Below are 22432 nucleotides of genomic sequence, written 5' to 3' on the forward strand. Positions count from 1 at the left end.
GCCAGTTCAATTCCTCGAGTCCTGCAAGGGATGGTGGGCTGTGCCCCCTGCAACTAGAAAACGGCAACTGGACCTGGAGCTGAGCTGCGCCCTCCACAACTAAGACTGAAAGGACAACAACTTGACTTGGGAAAAAGGCCTGGAAGTATACACTGTTCTCCAATAAAGTCCTGTTCCCCTTCCCCAATAAAATCTTAAAAAGAAAAAAAGAAATGTTTACAAATTTATAAAAAGTTACAAATAACATGAATTCATACAGAACTATTTAAATAAGAATTTTCCCTCCAAATGAGAGAATTAGAAACTGGAAATCTGCTACATATGATTTAAAATGAAGAAAAAAAGCTAAATTGTATTAATGTTTGAGTATAACAACGGTACTAAATTTTGATGTTGAAACTATGCTCAAAGCTGTTGAGTGCGATTATTATCAAACTTTTTGTTTCTGTTTATGCTTCTGGCTGGGAACTGAAGAAGGGAGTGAGGCTTACAGTGACTGAAAAATTCTTTACATGGTTTCTTGTGACCATTGGTAGAGGGTAAGGTCTTTTTCTCTAGAGTCTAAGGACAAGATAAAAAGTCTGATTTGAAATCAGAATTAATCTGCTGCTCTGCTAGCCATGGCTCGAATACTGCCATAAACCTTTGATGGACGATTTCCCAGAGTAAGGTTTAAGATGGCAGTTCTTGCCATCTTAATGTTTTGGAAAGAGCTAAGGATGTGAACTTTCCCATCAGCCAAAACTATCCCAGTCTGTGTCACATTCTCTATGGTGAATTTGTTTTTGCTCCCTTTGCCAGCGATTCTTCTTACTGCCCATGACAGGTGGTCTCCCTTTAGGGGCTTCGCACTTGTAATTTCAAAAGACTCTGAGAAGAGGTCATCCAACCTAAGTGTGTTCTTGACCTGAAATGCAAAAATAAAGCCTTTCACAAAATCAGCTGCTTTTGTCAGAGCACTAACATCCTTGGTTTCTGTACAAGTCCTGATTTCTACATTACTCGATTTCAAGTTAGAGCGCATCCGAAGTCCCAAATGTTCTACAACAAGAGTAAATAGCTTCGCCCAGTTTTCTATTAATGGTGTGCATCTATTAGTTGGGACTGGAATTTTCCTTGCGTCTTCTTTACCATCCAGTAATCTCCTGGAAGAGGGGCAGGAAGACGGTCCTATTCACAGGCCGGGCCTCCTCGTGTCCATGCAGCCCGCATCTCCATCCTCCCCCGCCACGGAGAGCTCCTCAACTGGCCATTTCCTAGCCCACTGGCCACCTTTGAGGGTCACCTGGGTGATCGGCCCTGGCGCTCTGGGCCTCCATTTCGGTCGCCATCCCCAGGAATCTCCCTAGGACAATCTTGATCAAGAAATCGTGAAGCTGGTCAGCTGCTTCCACAGAGCCAGAAGAATCCAGTCTCATCCTTGACTCATCTCAATCTGGCAGGGATTAATATCTTTTAAACATGATCAATTTATCTAGTGATGGAGCTTTTTAAACTTAAATTTTAATGCAGAATGGATTATTTCTGGAAGGGTGCATAAATAAGTAGAGAGTGTAAGTTGCCTCTGGGGAGGAACTGGGTGGCCAGGGAACAGAAGGAAGGAGACTACTTTGCCCACATACCACTTTGAACCTTCTGAATTTTGTGCAATGCCCATGTATTACTTCTTTAAAAAAAAAAGAAGGGAGGAATAAAATTAAATATTAATGCTGAAAAAAAGTGTCTAAACTTGGAAACTATATTTCCAAAATGTATCTTGCTCCCATCTTGTTTTGTCTTTGCTTTTCAGAGTTTACACTTTTTGTGTTCTTGTCTCACCTTGGCCCCAGAGTTTACCAGTTTTCACAGTATGATGTCTTTGCACTCCAACATCACTCCATTTTGCAGCCACCCCTTGGGCTCTGGCCCACTCATCACTTCATTCACCTCTTATAATGTGATTCTGTTACATGTAGGGACTGATTGGTATGGGGTGATAAGGCCTGGGTTCTGGCCATTGCAGGGAGAACAGAGGGAAGGGCATTTAGGGTGAGGGCTTTTTAAAGGGAGAATAGAGAAAATTCAATTAAAATATCTCTCACGTCTGTCCACGTTGCCCTATCCCCACTTCCACTATCACGTCTCTGAAAGTTGCCACAGCCTCCTAACTAATCTCCCAGCCTCCTTCTGTAACATGCCCCCCTTTTATGGGTTAGTTTTTTTTCAAATCAAGAAATACATTATATTATTTAAAGAGTCAGATAGTTCTATAAGGCTTATATAAAAACAACAGTAGTCTTCTAACTCCCCTCACTCTTCAAAGACAATAATTTTCAATTGAGTTTTTAAACAGTTGTTTTGTATTGTATTCACCTTCATAATCCAAACTCAGAATAGCATGTGAATATTGCTACTTCTTGATGTTTCTGTTTTAGGCATTAGCTATTGACTTCCCACTGCTAACTCTCTTTTCCAACCTCCCATCACCCACTTCCATCCTCCCATCTTTCCAATATTATATTATAATCTTGTTGGATCTGTGTTTAGTGTTTACATCATTATGATTATGCAAATGCTTTTTACAGTTGGAGCCACGTGGATAATTATAGTTGTTTTCTGCGCCATTTTTGTTTTCCCTGGAATTAATACTTGCCTTGTCTTTTTTGTTTGCTTAGTTTTCTGTGTATTCTAATTTATCTCAAAATTCTCCTGTAGTTGTATTAATCTCTTCTAAGGGTATATAAACACATAGGAATTTGATTTATTTTGTTTGAAGAACTTTCCAGAGCCTGAAATTTAGGAGGCACTACTGGAATCTCCCTTCACATCTTTTTGCCTCTCTCATGTTGATAATCCTGTTTCCTGGAATCTATGTCTTCAGCTTTATCTTTCTTGGTTGATTTTGATGGAGCTTCTTGAGAAAGGAGGCCTGGGAGGTAAATTTGTTGAGACTTTTAAAGCCTGAAAGTGTCTTTGTTCTACTGTTGCACTTAATTGACAGTGTGGCTGGGTATTGAATACTAGGTTGGAAACAATTTACCCTAAGAATGTTGAAGGCATTTCTCCATCGTGTTTAAACTTCTGGAATTGCTGTTAAGAAGCCTGAAACCGTTCTTATTCTGAATCCTTTGAAGCCTATCTTTGTTTCCCTTCCCTTTTCCCCCAACCAAAGCTTTTAGGATCTTCTCTTTATCCTAACATTCTGAAATTTTACATAGAAATGTCTTTCTGTAGGCCTTCTCAAACTGGAAACATGTGTTCTTTGGTTATGGAAACATTTTTTGAATTATTACTTTTTGGATGATTTCCTCTTCTCCATTATTTCTATAATCTCAAAACTTTTCTTATTCAGATGTTGAGTCCCCTGAACTAGTCTTTAGTTTTCTTTCCTTTTTTCCTATCTTCTGCATTTTCTGCTCTACTGTCTGGGAGATTTCTTTAATTTTATTTTCCAACCCTTCTATTGAATTTTTATTTCTACTTTCATATTTTTAATTTCTGAGAGCTCTTGTTGGTTCTCTGCATTTTTAAAGCATTCTGTTTTTGTTTCATGAATATATGTTGTTTTCTTATCTCACTAAGGATATTCATGATAGTTTTTTAAAAATGTTTTTCATCTTACATAGTCTTTCTTCTGAGCATTTCCTCCCCCCCCCCCCCACCCTTTTCTACTTGTTTTGGCCTCCGTCTTTCATTTTGGAGGCTTTCCTCAAATGTCTGGTAATCCTCAGTTGTCTGCTCATATTTAACATTGGGACACTAAAGTACTAATTGGAAAATTGTGTGCGTGTGTGTGTGTGTGTGTGTGTGTGTGTGGTAAAGTGGCATATTAACTATGGACTTTACTGTAGGGTGATTCACTAGGCCATTTCCTTGAGGAGCCCTTGCTTTTAGTATCATTAAATCTTTTTTCTTGTCTGATTAGATTTCTCACCGAAGGCTCTTCCAAACTCCCACGTGGAGAGTATAAATCTGGCTGTAGGTATTCTCAGAGCTATGTGAAGAAGTCTGGGGCAAGTATCAACATTCAGTATGTAAATTTTCATTTAATCCCCACTTTCAGTATCTATCTAACCACCCATCAATCGATATATCCATCTTTCTGTCTTTCTCCCAGTCTCTCTATTTAGAAATCCTAAGGCAAACTGGGGTATTCTGTTACACATCACTTATACTTCAGCTAGAGTAATCTTACTAAAAGGCAAGTCGACTGAAAATCCTGTAATGGCTCCCACTGCTGTCAGCAGACAGTCTAAACTAAATATGTTTTAGGCCCTCCAAGCTTGGGCTCAAACCAACCCATCCAGCTATGTTTCCTCTTTAAGTCACTTCTAATCATCTTGTTAGATCTTTTAGTACTTTAAATGCATTGTACTGCCCTCTCTGGGCCTTCTGTAGATGCCATTCCCCTGTGTGAAATGCTGTTTCCCCTTTTCCCACTCCCATCCTTTGTCTGAATGAATAACTAGAGCAGATAAAGAAGAGGAAAAGTCAAACCTGAGAAGACTGTTGGTGCCAGAGGCTTGGAAGTTGGTGATAGTATAATTTCTAAAACAAAATTCATCACTCCTATTGTTTAAGAGTACAAATCCAAACTCTTCAGTCTAACAGCTAGTACTCTTAATAATCTGCCCCACTTAATTTCTGTAACTCTCCCTTCTCCTATCATAATCACTGCTAATAGTCTCTTTATCATTGCTGTCACCTTAGTTACTGCTGTTCCTTCTCAGATACTTTTGAAGGCAACTCTTCTTTTGATAGCCCTTTAAATACTGGTGCAGTTGAAAGTTCCATTTTGGACCTAATTTATTTGTCAGTCTACACTTCTCTTTCAGAGATTTAATTTTCTCTTATAGCCTTAACTATGATTAATATGCTGATGATTCCCACATCCACCTCTCTAGCCCAGACCTCTCCTAGGTCACATACTTGTGTGTCCATTGACCTTCAGGACATTGATTCTTTCATTCAGTTAATATTTGCTGTGTCAGGAACCGTGCTAGGTACTGGGTATACAGTGGTGGGGACAAACAAGACATGGAACCCAGTCAATCAATCTCTGACTTCATACAGTTTATAGTGTGATGGCAGAGGAGAAATACTGGATAAATTATTAATATTACAACTATGATGAGTGCCACAAAGGAGTATAAGCTGTTTTGTCAGCGTGAGGCAAGAGACTTAATCTAGTGTGAGCATAGTGGAAGGATAATGAAATTATATTTAAGTTGGGACCTGAAAGAGGAATTTGTTGAAGATAAGAAATCATGTCCTCCTGGATGGTCCATAGGCCCCTCAAACTCAAAAAGCAAGACCAAACTCATTCAATTCATCAACCCCAAATTTTTGTTTCCTGTGTTCTCTCTTCCATGATTAGCATCACCAGTCACCCAGTAACCCAAAGTAGTGGAAATCTGGTAGTTGTCTTGTGATCCTCCCACTTCTTCATTGGCTTCTGACCTCATCCCACCCCACCCTCATCACCAATTCTTGTTAACTACAGCAAATTTAACAGGCTCAAATCAACTTGTACCCCTAATCCAAGTAGGTCCTCGGCATCTTTCTCACCTGCAATGGCTCCTTACAGGTCTCACTGCCATCAGAACGGCACTTGCTCTTCAATTTGTTCTCCATACTTACAAAATGTAAATGTTATCAAATTATACGTATGGCTTAAAATCTTTCAATGACTTTCCATTATTAATAAAGTAAAAGCCATTCTTCTTAATTTGATTTCAAGTCCTTTACAATCTAGTTTCCTATAGCTCCCTACTTCAAACCAATGTTATTTGAACTAGTTGCGGTTCCCTAAAGGACATGCTTTTTCTGATCCTCTACACCATTGTGTTTCTTGTTTTCTCCAGAATACTCTTACTGCACTTTTCTGCTAGCTCACTCCTACTCATCCTTCAACTCTCAATTTTCATCACATTCTTTGCAGAGATCTTCCCTGATCACTCTGTAGGACAATGACCGTTGTCTCCATGGGTTTCCCTATATACATAGTCTTTATCATATCTTCAATTGAACTCTATGTACTTATTTGTTAATTTATTTGCTAAAACTTGTTTCTTTAATTGTCTGCCACTTCTCCAAAATATTACAAATTCCGTGAGATCAGAGACCACACCTTGTCTTTATATCTCTAGCACTTAGCACAGTGATTGGAATACAGTGAGGGTTAAATACATGTGGTAAATGATTAAATGCACAACACGATTTTAATTTCTGTGCTATTTTATTCACTTCTAAATTTCTTACCTTACTTCAAGGATCCAAAATATTCCCTCTACTATCCTTACTCCATAACAATATTTTTTATTTCCTCAGCATTTAAATTATCACATTTTGTGCTGAGCTAAGTGCCATTTGTTTTCCGGTACTGCCTTGAAATTATTCTTTAGCCCTTCATTATATGCGTGATCAGAATCTTCTCAAAGCAACAACGTGTCTCAAATCTCCTACTGCACAGAGTTATAGATCCTTAAAAGAGTCGATATGTATGTGTGGTTGGACAGTAAAGTTCAGGGTATGCGCACCGGATACTTTTTTTTTTCTTTTCGACCCCTCTGTTTTTGCTGCGAAGCGTGCGCACCAAGAAAGACAAAGGTGGGGAAAGTGACCAAGCAGTCATTCAGGCGCATGCCCATCCCTAACTTGTCCAAACCTGGCGGAGCTCACAGGGAAGTGGGTGTGGTCTGGCCAGGAACCCCAGCAATCCAATCCGACTGAGTGAGCGCAGCCCCTCCCTCCCCATGATTGGGTAGCTCTCAGTGTTGTGGGGCGGGGAAAGGAAGAGATGGGAGCGGTGGAATGGTGGGATGGCGAAGAAAGAGCGCCAATCTTGTTCTGCGCAAGCGCAAATAAGCAACCAAGAGGGGGCGTGAGAGAGCGAAAGGGAGTGTGGATGCCCCGATGCGCTGCTGAGCGCGAGCTGAGTCGCCAGCTTCGACGCCTGCGCCGTGGCCCTCAGGGCCCCGCGCGCGGCGGGCGGGTGCCTAGCGCGCCTGCGCAGTAGGCAGCGGCGGCAGGGGGTGGTGGAGGCTGTGGAGCGGCAGCGGCAGCGGCAGCAGCGGGTCCCGGGACTGAGGCAGCAGCGAGGGCGGCGGCGGGCGGAAGCTGAGGTGACGAAGGCAGCGGCGGCGGCGGCCGTTTCCCTCACGGTGGCGGAGACCAAGGCGGCAGCGGCGGACGGGGAGCGGCCCGGCCCCGGCCCCCTGCTCGTTGGCTGTGGCAGGGCCGCGGTGGGGCCGGCCCGGCTCCCGCCCCCCGCGGCTCCCCCTCCGGCTCCTCCTCCGGGGAGACGCCGGGGGGCTGGCCCGGCCCGTACTCAGACCGCTGCTGCAGCCACCACCGGGGGAGTCGGAAGCGGTGGCGGCGCCATGGGCGGCCTGGCCTCTGGGGGGGATGTGGAACCGGGACTGCCCGTCGAGGTGCGCGGTTCCAACGGGGCCTTCTACAAGGTGAGGCGGCGCGCCGACTGGGGACACTCGTCTTTAGCTCCCTTCCTCCAGCCAGAGCGGGGAAGAGTGGGGCGGGATCGAGCTTCTGGAGCCTGGACCCGACCCTTAGAACCTTAGACCCACGCTCCCACCCGTAGCCCTCCTGGGGAGACCTTTGCAAGTTAACCCCTTTCCGCTTATTTTTGGCCCCTCTGTTACACCTGCTTTTACCCTCATCAGAGAGAATGAACATAAGGGCATTATTGTGCTTGGATCAGCGTCCCCCACCCCCCAGAGACCCCATTTACCCAGCTTCGTATTGACTGACTTTTCCTGTTTCCTAGTAGAAGACATATCTTAGACCTTAATCACATCTTTTCCAAGCACATGGAGAATTCTCTTTATTCTTTCCGTTTTCCCCTTGGGAAGGCCGTCCCATGTTAGATCCTTTCATCTTCCTCTGAGAGGCCCCTACCTACTGGCTCTGGAAGACACCCTCCTTTCACCTTATATTTCTGTTCCTAACCCAAGGAGAAATTGTCAAAATCTATGACATTTGGTATCTGACCTTAGAACTCTGGATTGTACCAGTCAAGTTGCCTCCTAGCCGTAAGGTGGCACCTTTTCACAAGTCTCTCACCCCACCCATTTATCCCAAGGTTAGCTGGTCCACCATTCCACCCAGGGATGGATTTGTATCTGTTATTACTTTGATTTCAGATATGGTTAGGTCATTCATACAGTTTCTTCATCTTGAAGAATGTAAGCTTCATATTCTTGATCTCTAAAAGGGGGAGGTCATGAAGATTCCCTGTTTACTTTCTTAAGGATTTCCACTTCTAGACAACTTAGGGCCAATTTTCCCAATTTGGGAATCTGATAGTCTTTTTTTTTTTTTTTAAAGAAGGGGACTATCTTTAAAAGATCCTTGTTTATTTCAGCTCCTCCCTTGACCAGGATTTGTTTCTTTAGAACTGCTTTTACTACCACCTTCTTTATCTGTTCTGAATCCATTTTCTAGGACTCCCTCTTCCCCATTTAGGTTAAACCAGAGACAGACCTGTCTTGTCTCTCAGGAATTTTTCTTTGTGAATGTCGTTATTTTGAACCTCTTTGGACTTCATGCCTGGAATTGCCTCACAGACTTTCCTGATTTCTGTATTACTCTTTCATTTTACGCTGAGGAGCAAGAGCAGAGATAGCTTCTCATAACATTACTTGTGAGAAGAGCCTCCTTTCCTTCACTTCCCCTCAAGCCTTTCTCCCATAATAGACCTCTTCACCTTTATGCCCTTGGAAATGACTTTCTTCCAATCCCTTCCCTATGAAGTCATACCTTACTATGTAAAGGATTTCATATTTGCCCTTGGAGTGGAAGGTTTCTGCCCCAGATTTAATTGATAAGTTCAGTGTAGTCATTTTTACCCACTCCAAATGCCTATCGACTTCTGCCTTTATTCCCATACCAGATTTCTTTATATTCAGTGCCTGTTTCTTTATATATCTGTCTACAATCTTATTCTCTTGATTTAAATCTCTGACTTTTTATCCTAATATTTTTATATTCCTGTGTAATCCCCAGGAACCACCGTGTTCAATGTCTCAAGGAAGCTCCCAGCTGATCTCTTCTGTCATTTTTTCTGCATACTTCCCTAACTCCTGGGACTTTTTCTTCTAGCCTGCCCCCATAGCATTTCTGTTTTCTTTGGCAAAGTCTATTTCCTTTCTGATTCTGATAGAGTACATTTGTTTCTTTTTATTCTTTCCCCCCAAAAATTACATTACCTTTCTTGAAACATCCTTCTCATAAGATTTTAAACCCATTTCCCCCAATATCTTGTCCTTCATCTGGGCCTTCCCACGCCCAGATTCTGGGTTCCAAGGGAAGTGATTCTTAAATTGAGTCTGAGATCAAGATACAATGTTTGCTTTTGTTCTAGGAAGCATGGGAGCCAAGCACAGCTGGGAAAGATTGGTATCCCGTTCAAATTAACTGTGTGACATAGCTAGGAAGGGGGATGTTTCCCTTTCCACATATAAGTGTCCAACAGAAAATCTTTGAATCTTTCCTTTTTCTCCTGGGGGCTATGGCAATGATAGACTTGAGTGAACTGGGGACAGGATACTTTGAATCAGAGAATAGAGTTTGGAGTTGAGCCAGAAACCAGGTAATGTGGATTCTTTGTTCTGGCCACTTTAGCATTTTGTGCCCCAAGCCTTAGTTAAAAACAACAATAAATCCCTAAATTCAGACTAATTTTTCTTCAGCTTTCAGTGTCATATACTTACCCATTCTGACCTTGCTACAGATCTAATATTCATGACTCAGCAAACTTTGGTGTGGGTCAAGGAGTGTTTACATTGCTTCTAGAACTGTAAATTTGGGAAGGTCCCTTTCTCCCCTATCAGAATTGAGTCCTATTTTTGATCTTCCATGAAAGGACTGCATGTTTCAGATTTGGGATCTAAGTTACTTTGTAGCTATCCCATGAGCTCTTCCTTTTCTGTCAGAACTTAAGGTATTTTATTCTTTAAGTTGTACTCTGCCAAGTGAAATATTTGTTCACCTTCCAGGGCACAATTATCCAAATTTCCAGACCTTGCCTGGGTATCCTAATTCCTATTCTTTTCATAAGGAATATGGCATCCTCAGCTTCAACACGTGATTTTTACCCAAACCCTTCCTGCTTTTCTCCTAGAACTCCCTCCTCTCTATTGAGAGTCCAGGATTGGAAGATAGATTGAAAGTGGGGACCAATTTAATGTCTTCTAGAGTGTGAGGAAACTGAAGTACCTATGAGGCTAGGGCTCTCTCTTCCTCTGTCTGGTCCTAGGCCCCATAAGCCAAAGCCAGGGTATGCCATGGCCACTGAATCAAGCCATCCTTTGGATCTCATTGGCTTTCCAGAGATCCACTCACTAGTTCTTACCCTCACCTGCTTCTCTTCCTAATGAGCATGCACTGAGCAGAACTGGAAGCTCACTCTCTACCAGTAGTCACTTTGGAGAAAAAAATTGGGGTGATGTGGGTGGAATTAAGGAGCAGAGACTGGGTTGGAATATGAAGTTGAGAAAACTTGTTTTGGAGAATATTTGAAAGAAAAAGACCCTGGAAGAATGAGAGGAAGTGACATTTGGTTGAACTGCTGAGTAATGCAAGGGAGAACTCCATCTGAGCTCTGCATTTCTGTTTGGGATCATGAAAAACCATGGGACTTATTCCTACCACTTCCTGAGGGCCAACTCAGACAAGTTGGAAGAGAATTGGATTAGAGCTTGGAGTTATCTCTTCACGAAAGGGGCAAGCAAGTGATTCTCTTCTATCTCTTCCACTTCCTTTTATCTCATCCCTAGAATATTTTGAGAATCGCTAACTCTTTAAAAACTATTTCTAAAGCTTGGAGATGGACATTTTGGATAAAGAATTGGATAAAGTCAGTTAAAAAGATTGGTTGAAATGTCTCTAGAGATCTAGACAGACCCTTATAAAGGGGTAAAGAAGAGGGAAGGGATACAGTATTAGTGATTGTGGGAGGAGGGAGGAGGACGCTAAAGGAGCTAAGAGAAGAACTGAAAAAGGGAAGAGGGACTCAGGTAAATATGAGTAAAAGTACCACAGAAGGTCTGAGTGGAGAATAGTAGGTGTGGGTATTGATGTAGCTGAATGAAAAGTGGAAAAAAACATTTCAGGGAAGAAGAATGGCAGAGAAAGCTAAAGCATGGGTAAGAGGCCAGGCAGTACCAGGAGTACTAATGGCTTGGGCAGTAGTAAGGCTCCATAACAAGATCCTATCCCGAAAGAAGAGAGAAAGATAGCTTGTATCAAGAGTAAAATTTAGGTTTAGATTTTCCCATCATAAGGAAACAGCAATATAGTTAAGGGTTTATGATTGACCAATTCTGTGATGAAAGTGACATAAATGTGCATTTTTGGTGTTTTCTCTCCTAAGCTCAGCTTTCCTTAGCTGCGAAGCTCAGGAATAGTTCCTGTTTATTAATTAGTCTCCTCAAATTCCTAATTTTTTTTTTTTAAAGATTTTATTGGGGAAGGGGAACAAAACTTTATTGGAGAACAATGTGTACTTCCAGGACTTTTTTCCAAGTCAAGTTGTTGTCCTTTCAATCTTAGTTGTGGAGGGTGCCGTTCAGCTTCAAGTTGTTGTCCTTTCAGTCTTAGTTGTGGAGGGCGCAGCTCAGCTCCAGTTGCAGTTTTCTAGTTGCAGGGGGCGCAGCCCACCATCCCTTGCGGGAGTTGAACCGGCAACCTTGTGGTTGAGAGGACGCGCTCCAACCAGCTGAGCCATCTGGGAGCTCAGTGGCAGCTCAGCTCAAGGTGCCGTGTTCAATCGTAGTTGCAGGGGGCGCTGCCCACCGTCCCTTGCGGGACTCGAGGAGTTGAACCGGCAATTGAGAGCCCACTGGCCCATGTGGGAATCGAACCGGTAGCCTTCGGAGTTCGGAGCACGGAGCTCTAACACCTGAGCCACTGGGCCGGCCTCCCCCTAATTTTTAAAAACAGCTTAATTGATGATGTAGATGCCTGATCACTGCACTGTACACCTGAAGCTGAAGCTGAACAATAATGAATGTCAGCTACAAGTTATATATATATATATGTATATGTATATGTATATATGTAAGTATATATGTATATACTTACAAGAAGCGGAGTACAGCATTAGGAATAGAGACAGTGGAAATGTAATAGCTGTGTGCGATGTCAGAGGGATAGTGGATGGGGGAGGAGGGTTGACACGGTGTGAGGGATATAAATGATAAACATCTAAGTATTACTTTGTTTTGTGCACCTGAAACTAATTTAAAAAATAGCTTAATTGAAGGATAATTGACATACTAGGAAGTATATATATTTAAAATGTGCAGTTTGTTAGGTGTGTGTGTATATATATATATATATATATATGTATACACACACACACACACATATATGTATGTACATAATGTGTATACCGTAATAGATTATCACCACAATCAAGATAATGAACATTTCTATCATTCCCAGAAATCCTCCACCAAATGCTGATCGCTTTCTTTCATTACATTAGTTTGCACTTGCTGGTTTTTGACAGAAGTGAAAGGCAATTCAGTCGAGAAAGGATAGTCTTTTCAACAAATGGTACACAAACTGGATATCCATAGGTGAAAAATGAACTTTAATCATATCTTGCACCATATGCAAAATTTAACTCAATGGATCATAGACTAATGTAAAGTAAAAACTATAAGCCTTCTAGAAGAAGACAGGAGAAAACCTTTGTGGCTTTGGATTAGGCAAGTTTTCTTATACATGAGACCACAAACTCATTCATAAAAGGACTAACTGATAAACGGGACTTTATCAATAACAATCTTTAATTTTGAGTATGTGAAAATTGGGAGAGAAGATAGAAAAATTGGGAGCATAGGATTGAACACATAATTTTGGCTTCCTTTCTGAGAACATAGAAATAGGCGGAAGACCAGCTAGCTGTTCATCCCTGTTCTCTCTTGTCATGGTCTCAAGATTGGGGTCGTCTACAGATTTTACTATCCTTTTCAAATGCTTAGCAGTATCATAGTCTAACTTTCAGAAATCTCCCATTTTTTAAATCTAATTTTTCCTTCTATAAATTGTGTTCATTGTTTTGAATTTTTCCAATGTTCTGTTTTCTCTTAGGACCCAGGCCTCAAGACCCCAAGTTTGCTCAGGTCTCTTGCTGTATAGGGGAGCTAGACCCTTCTATCTCTTGGCAGATCCTGCTGTCCTCTAGGTGTTCCAGGATAGCCTCACACTGTCTCATGGGATATTCTTAGCCTTGCTGAATGTTGTTGGTATTTTAATTGAATTCTGGCAAGCTGCTCAGCACAACAGGAGGAAGATAGATAGGGAGGCCCCTATGGGAGCCATAGTTGACCACCAGTTTCCCGGCTGTTTTGATGGCGAGTCATGTTGCCCCCTTCTACTTAACTTGCTATCTCATCTTCTGGATTTTGCCATATCTCTTTCCATGCCAATATCATTCCTTTCTCCCTACCTCAATATTCATATGCTTTCTCCAATATAGCCCTTTTCTGGCCCTGTCTTTAGATTGCTTGTGTCCCTATCTAAAACTCTAGTTTAAGGGCCTCTGAATGTCTCTTCCCTTAATGGCTGAGGTGGTGGTAAGTTGTTCTTTTTTTCCCCACTTTTTTCTAAAACTCATTCTAGGGCTTTGTGAAGGATGTCCATGAAGACTCTGTCACCATCTTCTTTGAAAACAAGTAAGACCTTGGGAATAGAGAATCCAGCATACTAGGTCCTAGAAGGAGAGTGGAGAAGAGGGGGCGGCTGAGTCTCATGAGGCATGTAATGGGTGGGGGAGAGCCAAGGGTTTGGGTGGGCAACTTTATATGGATCCCAGGAGAGGAAAGGGCTGAAATTTGGTGAGTGTAGGGGGCATTTGGCCCAGTATTTAGACTATAGCAAGAGACAGACGATACTACTATGGAGCAGGGCCTGGGGTTTAGTCTCTAATTACTGGGGAAGATGGAAATTGTCCAGTGATTTCAAGTAATAAATCCTCCTTGAAGAAATGGGCAACCACATTAGCCTGAATAGTTTTCTATCACTTTTTTTTTGCAGCTGGCAGAGTGAGAGACAAATTCCTTTCGGTGATGTCCGGCTACCCCCTCCAGCTGATTATAATAAGGAGATCACAGAAGGGGATGAGGTGGAGGTAAGGGCCATAGAGTCCATCCTTCTAAATATCACTTTTCTCACTGCATCTCCCTTACCCTGATAACCATTATCCTAGGCTCCTCACTGGTTGGTTCATTCTCCTTCCTACCCAAGCTAAGCTACTATATCCAGCCAGGTAGCCTATGGACAAGTGAAATGCAGCAGTTCCCTGTCCATCTCTGTTGTGATCAACCAAACTCTCAGGGAACTTCCCAGTTTCAGGGGATTGTCCACCTTTCTTCCATTTATGATAACAGCATTTAAAATCCAGTGCCCTCTGATTTTTAATTAGCAGCTCCTTCCTCTAGTTTCCTTTATCTGGGTTTAAGGATACCTCCCAAGTGTTTCAGCGTTTACGCCATTCTTAATGTTTTGGTATGGTCCTCAGTATTTTTTATTTTCATCTTTTCAGGTTTATTCTCGAGCTAATGAGCAAGAACCTTGTGGCTGGTGGCTGGCCCGGGTGCGGATGATGAAGGGAGATGTGAGTGATGTGAAGGCCTTTGGGGAACTGCTGAAACAAACTTTTTAGTCATAGAAAGGTGGGAGATAGAAGCTCAGGTCATATACAGCTTCTCTTTTTTTTCATTTTGTCAGTTCTATGTCATTGAATATGCTGCCTGTGATGCCACTTACAATGAGATTGTCACCCTGGAACGGCTTCGGCCAGTTAATCCCAATCCCCTTGCAACCAAAGGCAGTTTCTTCAAGGTTACCATGGCTGTTCCGGAGGACCTGAGAGAAGCGTGAGTACTGGGGGTTGGGAGTGGTGGGCCCTCACCGTGCTCATCTCTGCCCTTATTTTCCCCAGGCCCCACTACCAGTTTCAGTCTTCTCTGTTCCCTTGGCCCTCTAGAGCCTTTCTTGCTCCCAGTTTCTTTCTCCTCATTCCTGTTCTTTTATTGCAGTTCTTCCTCTTTTCTTATTTTTCTCGGTCCCTCTCTTTCCACCGAACCTTTGAATGTACTTTACAGTCTGCCCTCTGAGCAGAACTGCACCTTTCTCTTACTTCTGCAGCTGCTCCAATGAAAACGTCCATAAAGAGTTCAAGAAAGCATTGGGAGCGAACTGCATCTTTCTCAACATCACAAATAGTGAGCTCTTCATCCTGGTGAGTTTATTCTGCCTGAATTTCACTAAGCTCTTTTTTTCCCTTTTCCCCTTTTAACTCCGTTGTAGAAGGGGAGGAGCTAAAATGTGCTTACATTTATTTGTCAGAGAGGACTTTATTGCTCCTGACCTTTATGGGCCCAGGTAGCCCTACCTTTCTTTAGTCTTCCTGACGTCTGACCTTAATTTTTTTTTTCAACCTGGTCATTATATTGCAGTGTGGGCTGGGACCTTCCCTTGCATATTTAGACTCTCAAAAATAGACTACAGTTCTCACCTGGGCTGGCTGCTTAAAATCACTTCCCTTAGGCACCCAGGTAGTAGGCCTTTGTGAGGCTGACAATGATTTTCTTCTTCCCTAGCTTCATTTCTTAACTCCCACCCTTTTCCAGAATCACAGGCATCCTGATTCCCAGTTGCTGGCTCTTTCACAGTATGTATTCAGTCAGTTTTCATGATTTTCGTTGGTTTCTTCCCAGTCAACCACAGAAGCCCCTGTGAAGCGGGCGTCCCTGCTGGGTGATATGCATTTTCGAAGCCTGCGCACCAAACTGCTACTCATGTCCCGCAATGAAGAAGCTACCAAACACTTAGAGGTAAATTTTGGCTTCACTTACTACTGAATATATTGGTATGATTGTCCTCCTCCCTTCCCACCTCGTCCTCCACCCATGCTCTTATGTTTACAGAACAAAAAGACTAAGATCTTTCTGGGTTGTTATAACTGGGTATGCTATTTTATCCCAGACTCCTCCAGATGGCAGAGCTCCATTATGTTATAGTATAGTTGTTTTCAAACTTTATTTTGAGCCGTGGGACCCTTTGATCAGTGAAATTTTACTTGAAAGCACAATGCATAAAGCAGTCAGAGCAGCAGAAGGGGGTGTGGCTCTTTCTTCCACCAGCATCCCCCACATCACTTCTGGGAACCAAACCACTTTTTGGGATATGTTTGAGAACCATTTGTACACTGGAAAGACCACTGGACTTGGAATCCTAAGTCTTACTTTGTCAGGTAATTGACCTTTGGCAAATCATTTGATTTTACTGAGCTTTATCTTCTTCATTTGTGACAGTGAGGTAGTTAGACTAGAATATTTCTATGAGGTTTGAGTTCTGACATCTTAGGATGGTCAGATTCCCTGAGATATTATGCTATCCTAAGCAAGTAGGGTGTGTGTTTGTGTTTTGAACATGCATTTTCATTTATCAAGTGAACTGATATTTTTGGGAAGCTTTTCTCTGAGTCCGTGCAAAATCTGGATCATGGTAATCTCTCACTTCTTCAGGGATTCGCTGTTACCCCCAGATAATTCAAACTATATCTGCTCCATTTCCCAGTGAACAGGTTTCCTGGTGACAAAAGGTAAAATATTCAACTCTTTTAGGACTTGGCTGTATTGATCTATGTGATAAAGTGTACCAGATAGCTAAGTTAACCATAGTTGCAAAGTCTTAAGAATAGGGACATGTCTCTGTTTTTGAGAAATCTTGACTGTTTTGTTTTTTAAAAATTATTTTTAAAATATTGACTATAAAAGATAAAAAATAATAACAACAAGCACCTTTGTACCCATTAGGCAGTTTAAGAAAGAAAACCCTTGGCAAACTTCTAGAAGACACTTGTAAATCATTGTAGGTTCTCTCCCCTCCCTCTCTAACTCAGTTATTTTGAATGCCCAACTTAGTTCCTTTTTCCAGCCTTCTCTTCTTGCCTAGTGTAAATCCTTGCTATAAATCAACTTCATCCATCTTGAAAGTAGGAAGTCATGGATTGTGATCTGGGAATGTCCCTTTTCAGACATCTTTCCTATTTGGTGCTTCCCACCTAGGATTCACTCTTGTAGAACCTTTCCTGTCTTCCTGCCTTTGTACCCAGAGATCCCACAAAGGACTGGTTAAGAAATTAAGTAGTATGGTGTTCCATAGGCTCCTTTTTGTGCTTTTCTTAACCTCTTGCTTTCTGTTCAACTTTTCGGGTTTTATTTTGGGAGTTGATATTAGTTTGGTTAAGGTGATAATAATTCCTTATACTTACATTTACCTGTGAAAAGTCCTTGCTCACCAGTCTTATTTAATCCTATCCTGGCAGTCTGGGAATGGAGTCGCTCAGGTGTAATCATTTAGCACATGACAGAACTGAGGCACAGAGTGAGTGTTTTGTTTAGGATCACACAACCAGATAGTATTAGAGCCAAATCCAGAACGTGGGTGGCTCCCAGCCCAAACTCTGTCCTCATTTCTCCCCTCCTGCAAAGCCGGTGGTGTTTGGAAGGTAGGAGTGGAATGAAAAGTTACTGAATTCTCCACACAGGTCCTAGTGGTCAGCAGACTCCAGGGTGGTATTAGCTTATTTTTACAACATTTTTTCTTACTGAAGTTATGCACAGTGTCAGGTACCTGGGACAGGTGTTCTGAGATTCCACCACCATGATTCCTATAGTGCCTTTTCCTTTCAGACCAGTAAGCAGTTGGCAGCAGCATTCCAAGAGGAGTTCACAGTGCGAGAGGACCTGATGGGACTGGCAATTGGGACTCATGGTGCCAACATCCAGCAGGCCCGAAAAGTACCTGGGGTGACCGCCATTGAGTTGGGTGAAGAGACCTGCACTTTCCGCATCTATGGGGAGGTCAGCAGATGATACCTGTCATCTAGGTCTCTTAGGGAAAACAGAGAAGAGAGGGTGGGGTAGGAAGGAAACCTGCGTCATGATCTCCCTCCCTGACTTTGATGCAAATACAGTTTCCCAAAGATAGAGTGGCAGGAAGATCACTGTTTGAGAACCAGGTCCTCTGATTTAGTAACACCCCACTCCTCTAATTTTAGACTCCCGAGGCGTGCCGACAGGCCCGAAGCTACCTTGAGTTTTCCGAGGACTCTGTGCAAGTGCCCAGGAACCTGGTTGGTGAGTTGGGGGTGTGTATATATAAAAGAGAATATAGTTAGGGGCTAGAAGTGAGATTCTCAAAGTGATTCTGGGCTTGGGACCTCCCCGTGGACTTTAGTTTCATAAAGACAAAGCAAACAATTTGTAGTAGGAGTGACAACAAAATGGAAGAATAGATTTCTAGGGATTGTAATATTTTGTCCTTTGGAAACTCAGCAGGAACCTAGAAACAGGAAAATAATTAAAACAAAATCTATATATAGAAGCTGGAAGACTGTTTTTCTTAACACTTTTGACTCTTTTTTTCCTTAAAAAAAAAATGAGGCCTAATTCCTCCTTTACTCATTCAGGCAAAGTGATTGGAAAGAACGGGAAAGTGATCCAGGAGATTGTGGATAAATCTGGTGTGGTGAGGGTTCGAGTAGAAGGTGATAATGACAAGAAGAACCCCAGGGAGGAGGTATGGGGCAACTGCGCCTAGAGATTGGTGTCCGGAAATAGGTGGGATTGTTCACAAAGCCATTCTCTGAGGGGTGGGATTTCTAGGGGGTGGAGCACGGAATTTCTGTTTCCCCCTAGTAGGTGTAGAACCAGAGAGATACCATTGGTTGGCCTTCCATTGGAGACAGGCTGGAATTAATGCTTCATTTTACTCTCCTAATCCATCTGTCCTTCCCTCTGCTCTCCAGGGAATGGTTCCCTTCATATTTGTTGGCACCCGAGAGAATATCAGCAATGCTCAGGCTCTGCTGGAATATCACCTCTCCTACTTGCAGGTACCCAAGTGGAAGCCCGGGAGAGGAAAGAGCAAGGTGTAGCAAGGGGACTGAGACCACTAGTGGATAAATTTAGGAGTAATGGTGCCCCGTTTCTCTCTCTGTTGGAACAGAAACCGCTGGGTGGGAATTTGGGACTGTGGGGTTGGATCCCAGAGTTTTCTTTGTTTAGCCAATGTCTTCCTTTTTACATTCCTGAGAGTTTAGCTATGTAGGGATGATCGGGGCAGAGAAGCATGAAAGGAGATTGTTCATTGACCTTATACTTATTCTTTCTACTGTTATCTTCCTCCATCTTTTACCCAAACAGGAGGTGGAGCAGCTTCGCTTGGAGAGGCTGCAAATTGATGAACAGCTTCGTCAGATTGGGCTGGGCTTTCGCCCTCCTGGGAGTGGGCGGGGCAGCGGTGGCAGTGACAAGGCTGGATATACCACGGATGAGAGTTCCTCCTCCTCCCTGCACACCACACGAACCTATGGGGGCAGCTACGGGGGCCGGGGCCGGGGCCGGAGGACAGGTGGTCCTGCCTATGGTGAGACAGCTATGGGAGAGGGAGGCAAGTACTAGTGGGGCTTGTAGGGAGAGGCAGATCTGGGTGGAAGTGTGAGGAAAGGGTGATGGAGATGATGAAGAGATGATTGGCAGGGGGACTTGTGAGTGAGAGGGAGAAGTCTTCCAGTTTTGTGGCCATGATGGGTCCTGGGATGGGAGGAGTGACCTAATTGGACCCCATTGTGTTCTTCAGGCCCCAGCTCAGAGCCATCCACAGCTTCTGAGACTGAGTCTGAGAAGAGGGAAGAGCCCACCCGAGCTGGGCCAGGAGACCGGGATCCCCCAACCCGGGGGGAAGAAAGCCGGAGGCGGCCAATTGGGGGCCGGGGTAGGGGACCCCCACCTGCTCCCCGTCCCACCTCGAAATACAACTCTTCATCTATTAGCTCAGGTACCAGTACCAGACAGCTGGGTTCATGAATATAGGCCAAAAGGAAAGATGGACACCTGACTCCCAGTTCCTCCTCTTCCTCTAACCAGTGCTGAAGGATCCAGACAGCAATCCCTACAGCCTGCTGGACACATCTGAACCAGAGCCCCCGATTGATTCAGAGCCTGGGGAACCGCCCCCAGCAAGTGCCAGGCGCCGCCGCTCTCGTCGCCGCCGCACTGACGAAGACAGGACTATCATGGATGGAGGCCTGGAATCAGATGGGCCCAGCATGACAGAGAATGGCCTGGGTAAGTGGTGTACCTGGGGTCTAAAAAATTAGAGCTGAGCGAGAACAGGGATGGGAGATTGGACACATAACTCGTTTTTTCCTGCTCCATAGAAGATGAGTCAAGACCTCAGCGTCGTAATCGGAGCCGCCGCCGCCGTAACCGTGGTAACCGTACTGATGGTTCTGTCAGTGGAGACCGCCAGCCAGGTCAGCTAACTCTGGATGCCAGCATCCTTCCTCAGAGCTGAGAGAATGGGATGTCTCTTATGAAAACTGGGGGTTGGGATTCAGTGGGTCTCTAGGGACTGGACTGGATACCTGGGTTCCCTCTGAAACTTTTGGTCTCCCGCCTTCCCCAGTGACTGTGGCTGACTATATCTCCAGAGCAGAGTCTCAGAGCCGCCAGCGGCCACCTCTGGAACGCACTAAACCCTCAGAGGACGCTCTTTCAGGACAGAAGGTAGGCAGGCAAGATGTCATTTATCCCACCCTCCCCTTTTTTTGTTCTTTTGGAACAGGGGGCAAAAGAAAATTCCCCCAAGAAATCTCACTAAACTGTAGAGAAGAAGGCTATGTGATGGAGCTTAGACTACATTTAGACTCATGGACAATTTGAATAGAAGAGAGAGGGAAGTTTGGTTCGCATTTTCTGGAACCCAGTAAGAGTGACTAGAGAGTCAGATCAGAGGACCAACCCTTGGGTCACCACATGCCAGGAGTGTAGGGAATGTCGTTACCTGAATTTCTACTGACCACTTTCTCTCCATTTTTCTTTCCCACTTTCCCCTTAGGGTGACTCTGTCAGCAAGCTTCCTAAGGGCCCCTCAGAGAATGGGGAGCTCTCCGCCCCCCTGGAGTTGGGTAGTTTGGTGAATGGGGTTTCATAAAACCTCCAGCCTGCATCCCTCCCTTCTCCATCTCGCTTGCTGCCCAACACCATGGCCCTCACAGGCCCGACTGACCTGCGCTGGAGCTGCTCTTATCTAGGGGGGCGGGGGGTGGCACAGCAGCTTGGGTCCCCCCCAACCTCCAGGAGCTATTGGAGGGGTGTGTAACAGGGTCATACCCCCCTCCCTCTTGTCCACCCTACCCCCAGGGTGAGGGGAGCCTCTCTCCTTTCCCATCAGACTGGATGTGCCTTTATCCTCTAATGCCCCAATCTCTCTCTGAACACCCCCATTCTCCACCTGTTGGTGCAGGGTGCTCCTTGACCCACCCAGATTTGACAGTTCAGGGGGGCGCCCCTGCTATCCCTCCTCCCATCCTGTACCCCCCATTTCTGGGGCCTCATCACTGTGGAAGACGGGGATAGTAAGGGTATAAGTGGGTGGGAGGCATGGGGAAGGTTTTGGAGTAGAACCAGGGGCGTGTATGAAGGGGGGTGACAAGGTCCCCATGGGAAGGGGGACCAACCTTGTCTGGTGGATGAGAAGGCGTATTTATTTTTCACTGTACAGTATTTAAAAAGAGAATAAAAAAATCCAAATGGCTCTCTTCTTGTGCCCAGTTTGGTCCAACTGTTTTCCTAGGTCTGATCTGCCCTGTCCCCTGGCCCTCGTTTCCTGTTTCTCCATACCTGGCTCCTTTAGTGTTCCAAAGATGGTCTACTTTGGAATTCCTGACATTCCTAAGTTCCCCAAGCTCAGGTACCCTCCTGGTCTAGAGAGTAGCTTGTGTCTTTGCTGCATCTCCCCTCCCCCAGGTTTGCTGGTAGATGGAGCTGGGCCACTCCTATACCCTGAGTCACAGCAGGCTAGGTAGGGCTGCTCCAAGCTGGAGCTGTTCCTGCTAAGAGCTGGGAGCCAAGTGGAGCTCTTAATCCGATTACCTGAGGCCTGGGGCTTGGGCTTGGCCTTGGGTTGGAGGAACAGGGTTTCCTCATGACAACCTCTGGGACCTAGGTGTGCAGCTCTCGTTCCTGCTAGTTCCCTGCTCTGGATCCAGGTTTCTTCCTTGAGCACCCACATCACTGATCCCTCAGCCCCGGGGTAGTTTTCCTGGGGTTCCTGACTCCCTGCCTCAACTGAGACTTGGAGATAAAACTTGTAGTGGAGAAACCTTTGGGGGCTGGAGTTAGGAGGGTTTAAGTTTTCTCACCTGGAGTGGAGTTGAATCACCACCCAAGCACCTGCTGGGATGACTCAGGCAACAAAAATGGCCTGCCTTCCTTTAACTGCCCGACTATCTTGACCCAGGGTCAGGTCAGGGGTTTGAGGAGCAATGGGCACGAGAAAAGAGTTTGGGGTGGGGGTGGGGTACTCTCAAATTCCTCCTAGCACAACTGACCCTAAGGGCGTTTGATTC

At 44.3% G+C, this 22432-nt stretch overlaps 1 protein-coding gene and 1 pseudogene across 1 annotated transcript; one reads left to right on the forward strand and one right to left on the reverse strand.

Moving 5' to 3' along the window:
• Nucleotides 1-484: 484 nt before the first annotated feature.
• On the reverse strand, nt 485-1331 carry LOC109454426 (RNA-binding protein PNO1 pseudogene; annotated as a pseudogene).
• A 5660-nt stretch (nt 1332-6991) lies between these two features.
• On the forward strand, nt 6992-21618 carry FXR2 (FMR1 autosomal homolog 2). Its single transcript, XM_019745074.3, has 17 exons — nt 6992-7442; nt 13630-13682; nt 14044-14137; nt 14552-14623; nt 14737-14885; nt 15157-15250; nt 15729-15845; nt 17709-17879; nt 18077-18155; nt 18488-18597; nt 18827-18913; nt 19224-19446; nt 19660-19857; nt 19947-20147; nt 20240-20335; nt 20488-20588; nt 20920-21618. Exons 1-17 carry the CDS (start codon nt 7362-7364, stop codon nt 21013-21015), a joined length of 2022 nt encoding a protein of 673 aa, XP_019600633.1. The 5' UTR covers nt 6992-7361; the 3' UTR covers nt 21016-21618.
• The last annotated feature ends 814 nt before the right edge of the window (nt 21619-22432 follow it).

This window comes from Rhinolophus sinicus, chromosome 12 (assembly GCF_057876585.1).
Source record: "Rhinolophus sinicus isolate RSI-liver-muscle chromosome 12, RSI-T2T, whole genome shotgun sequence".
NCBI lineage: Eukaryota > Metazoa > Chordata > Mammalia > Chiroptera > Rhinolophidae > Rhinolophus > Rhinolophus sinicus.

Coding starts and splice junctions, on each gene's coding strand:
- FXR2 (XM_019745074.3), top strand. CDS start 7,362: ATGGGCGGCCTGGCCTCTGGGGGGGATGTGGAACCGGGACTGCCCGTC. Junction 17,880..18,076: donor CTTTCCGCATCTATGGGGAG/GTCAGCAGATGA, acceptor CTCTAATTTTAG/ACTCCCGAGGCGTGCCGACA. Junction 18,156..18,487: donor AGTGCCCAGGAACCTGGTTG/GTGAGTTGGGGG, acceptor TTACTCATTCAG/GCAAAGTGATTGGAAAGAAC.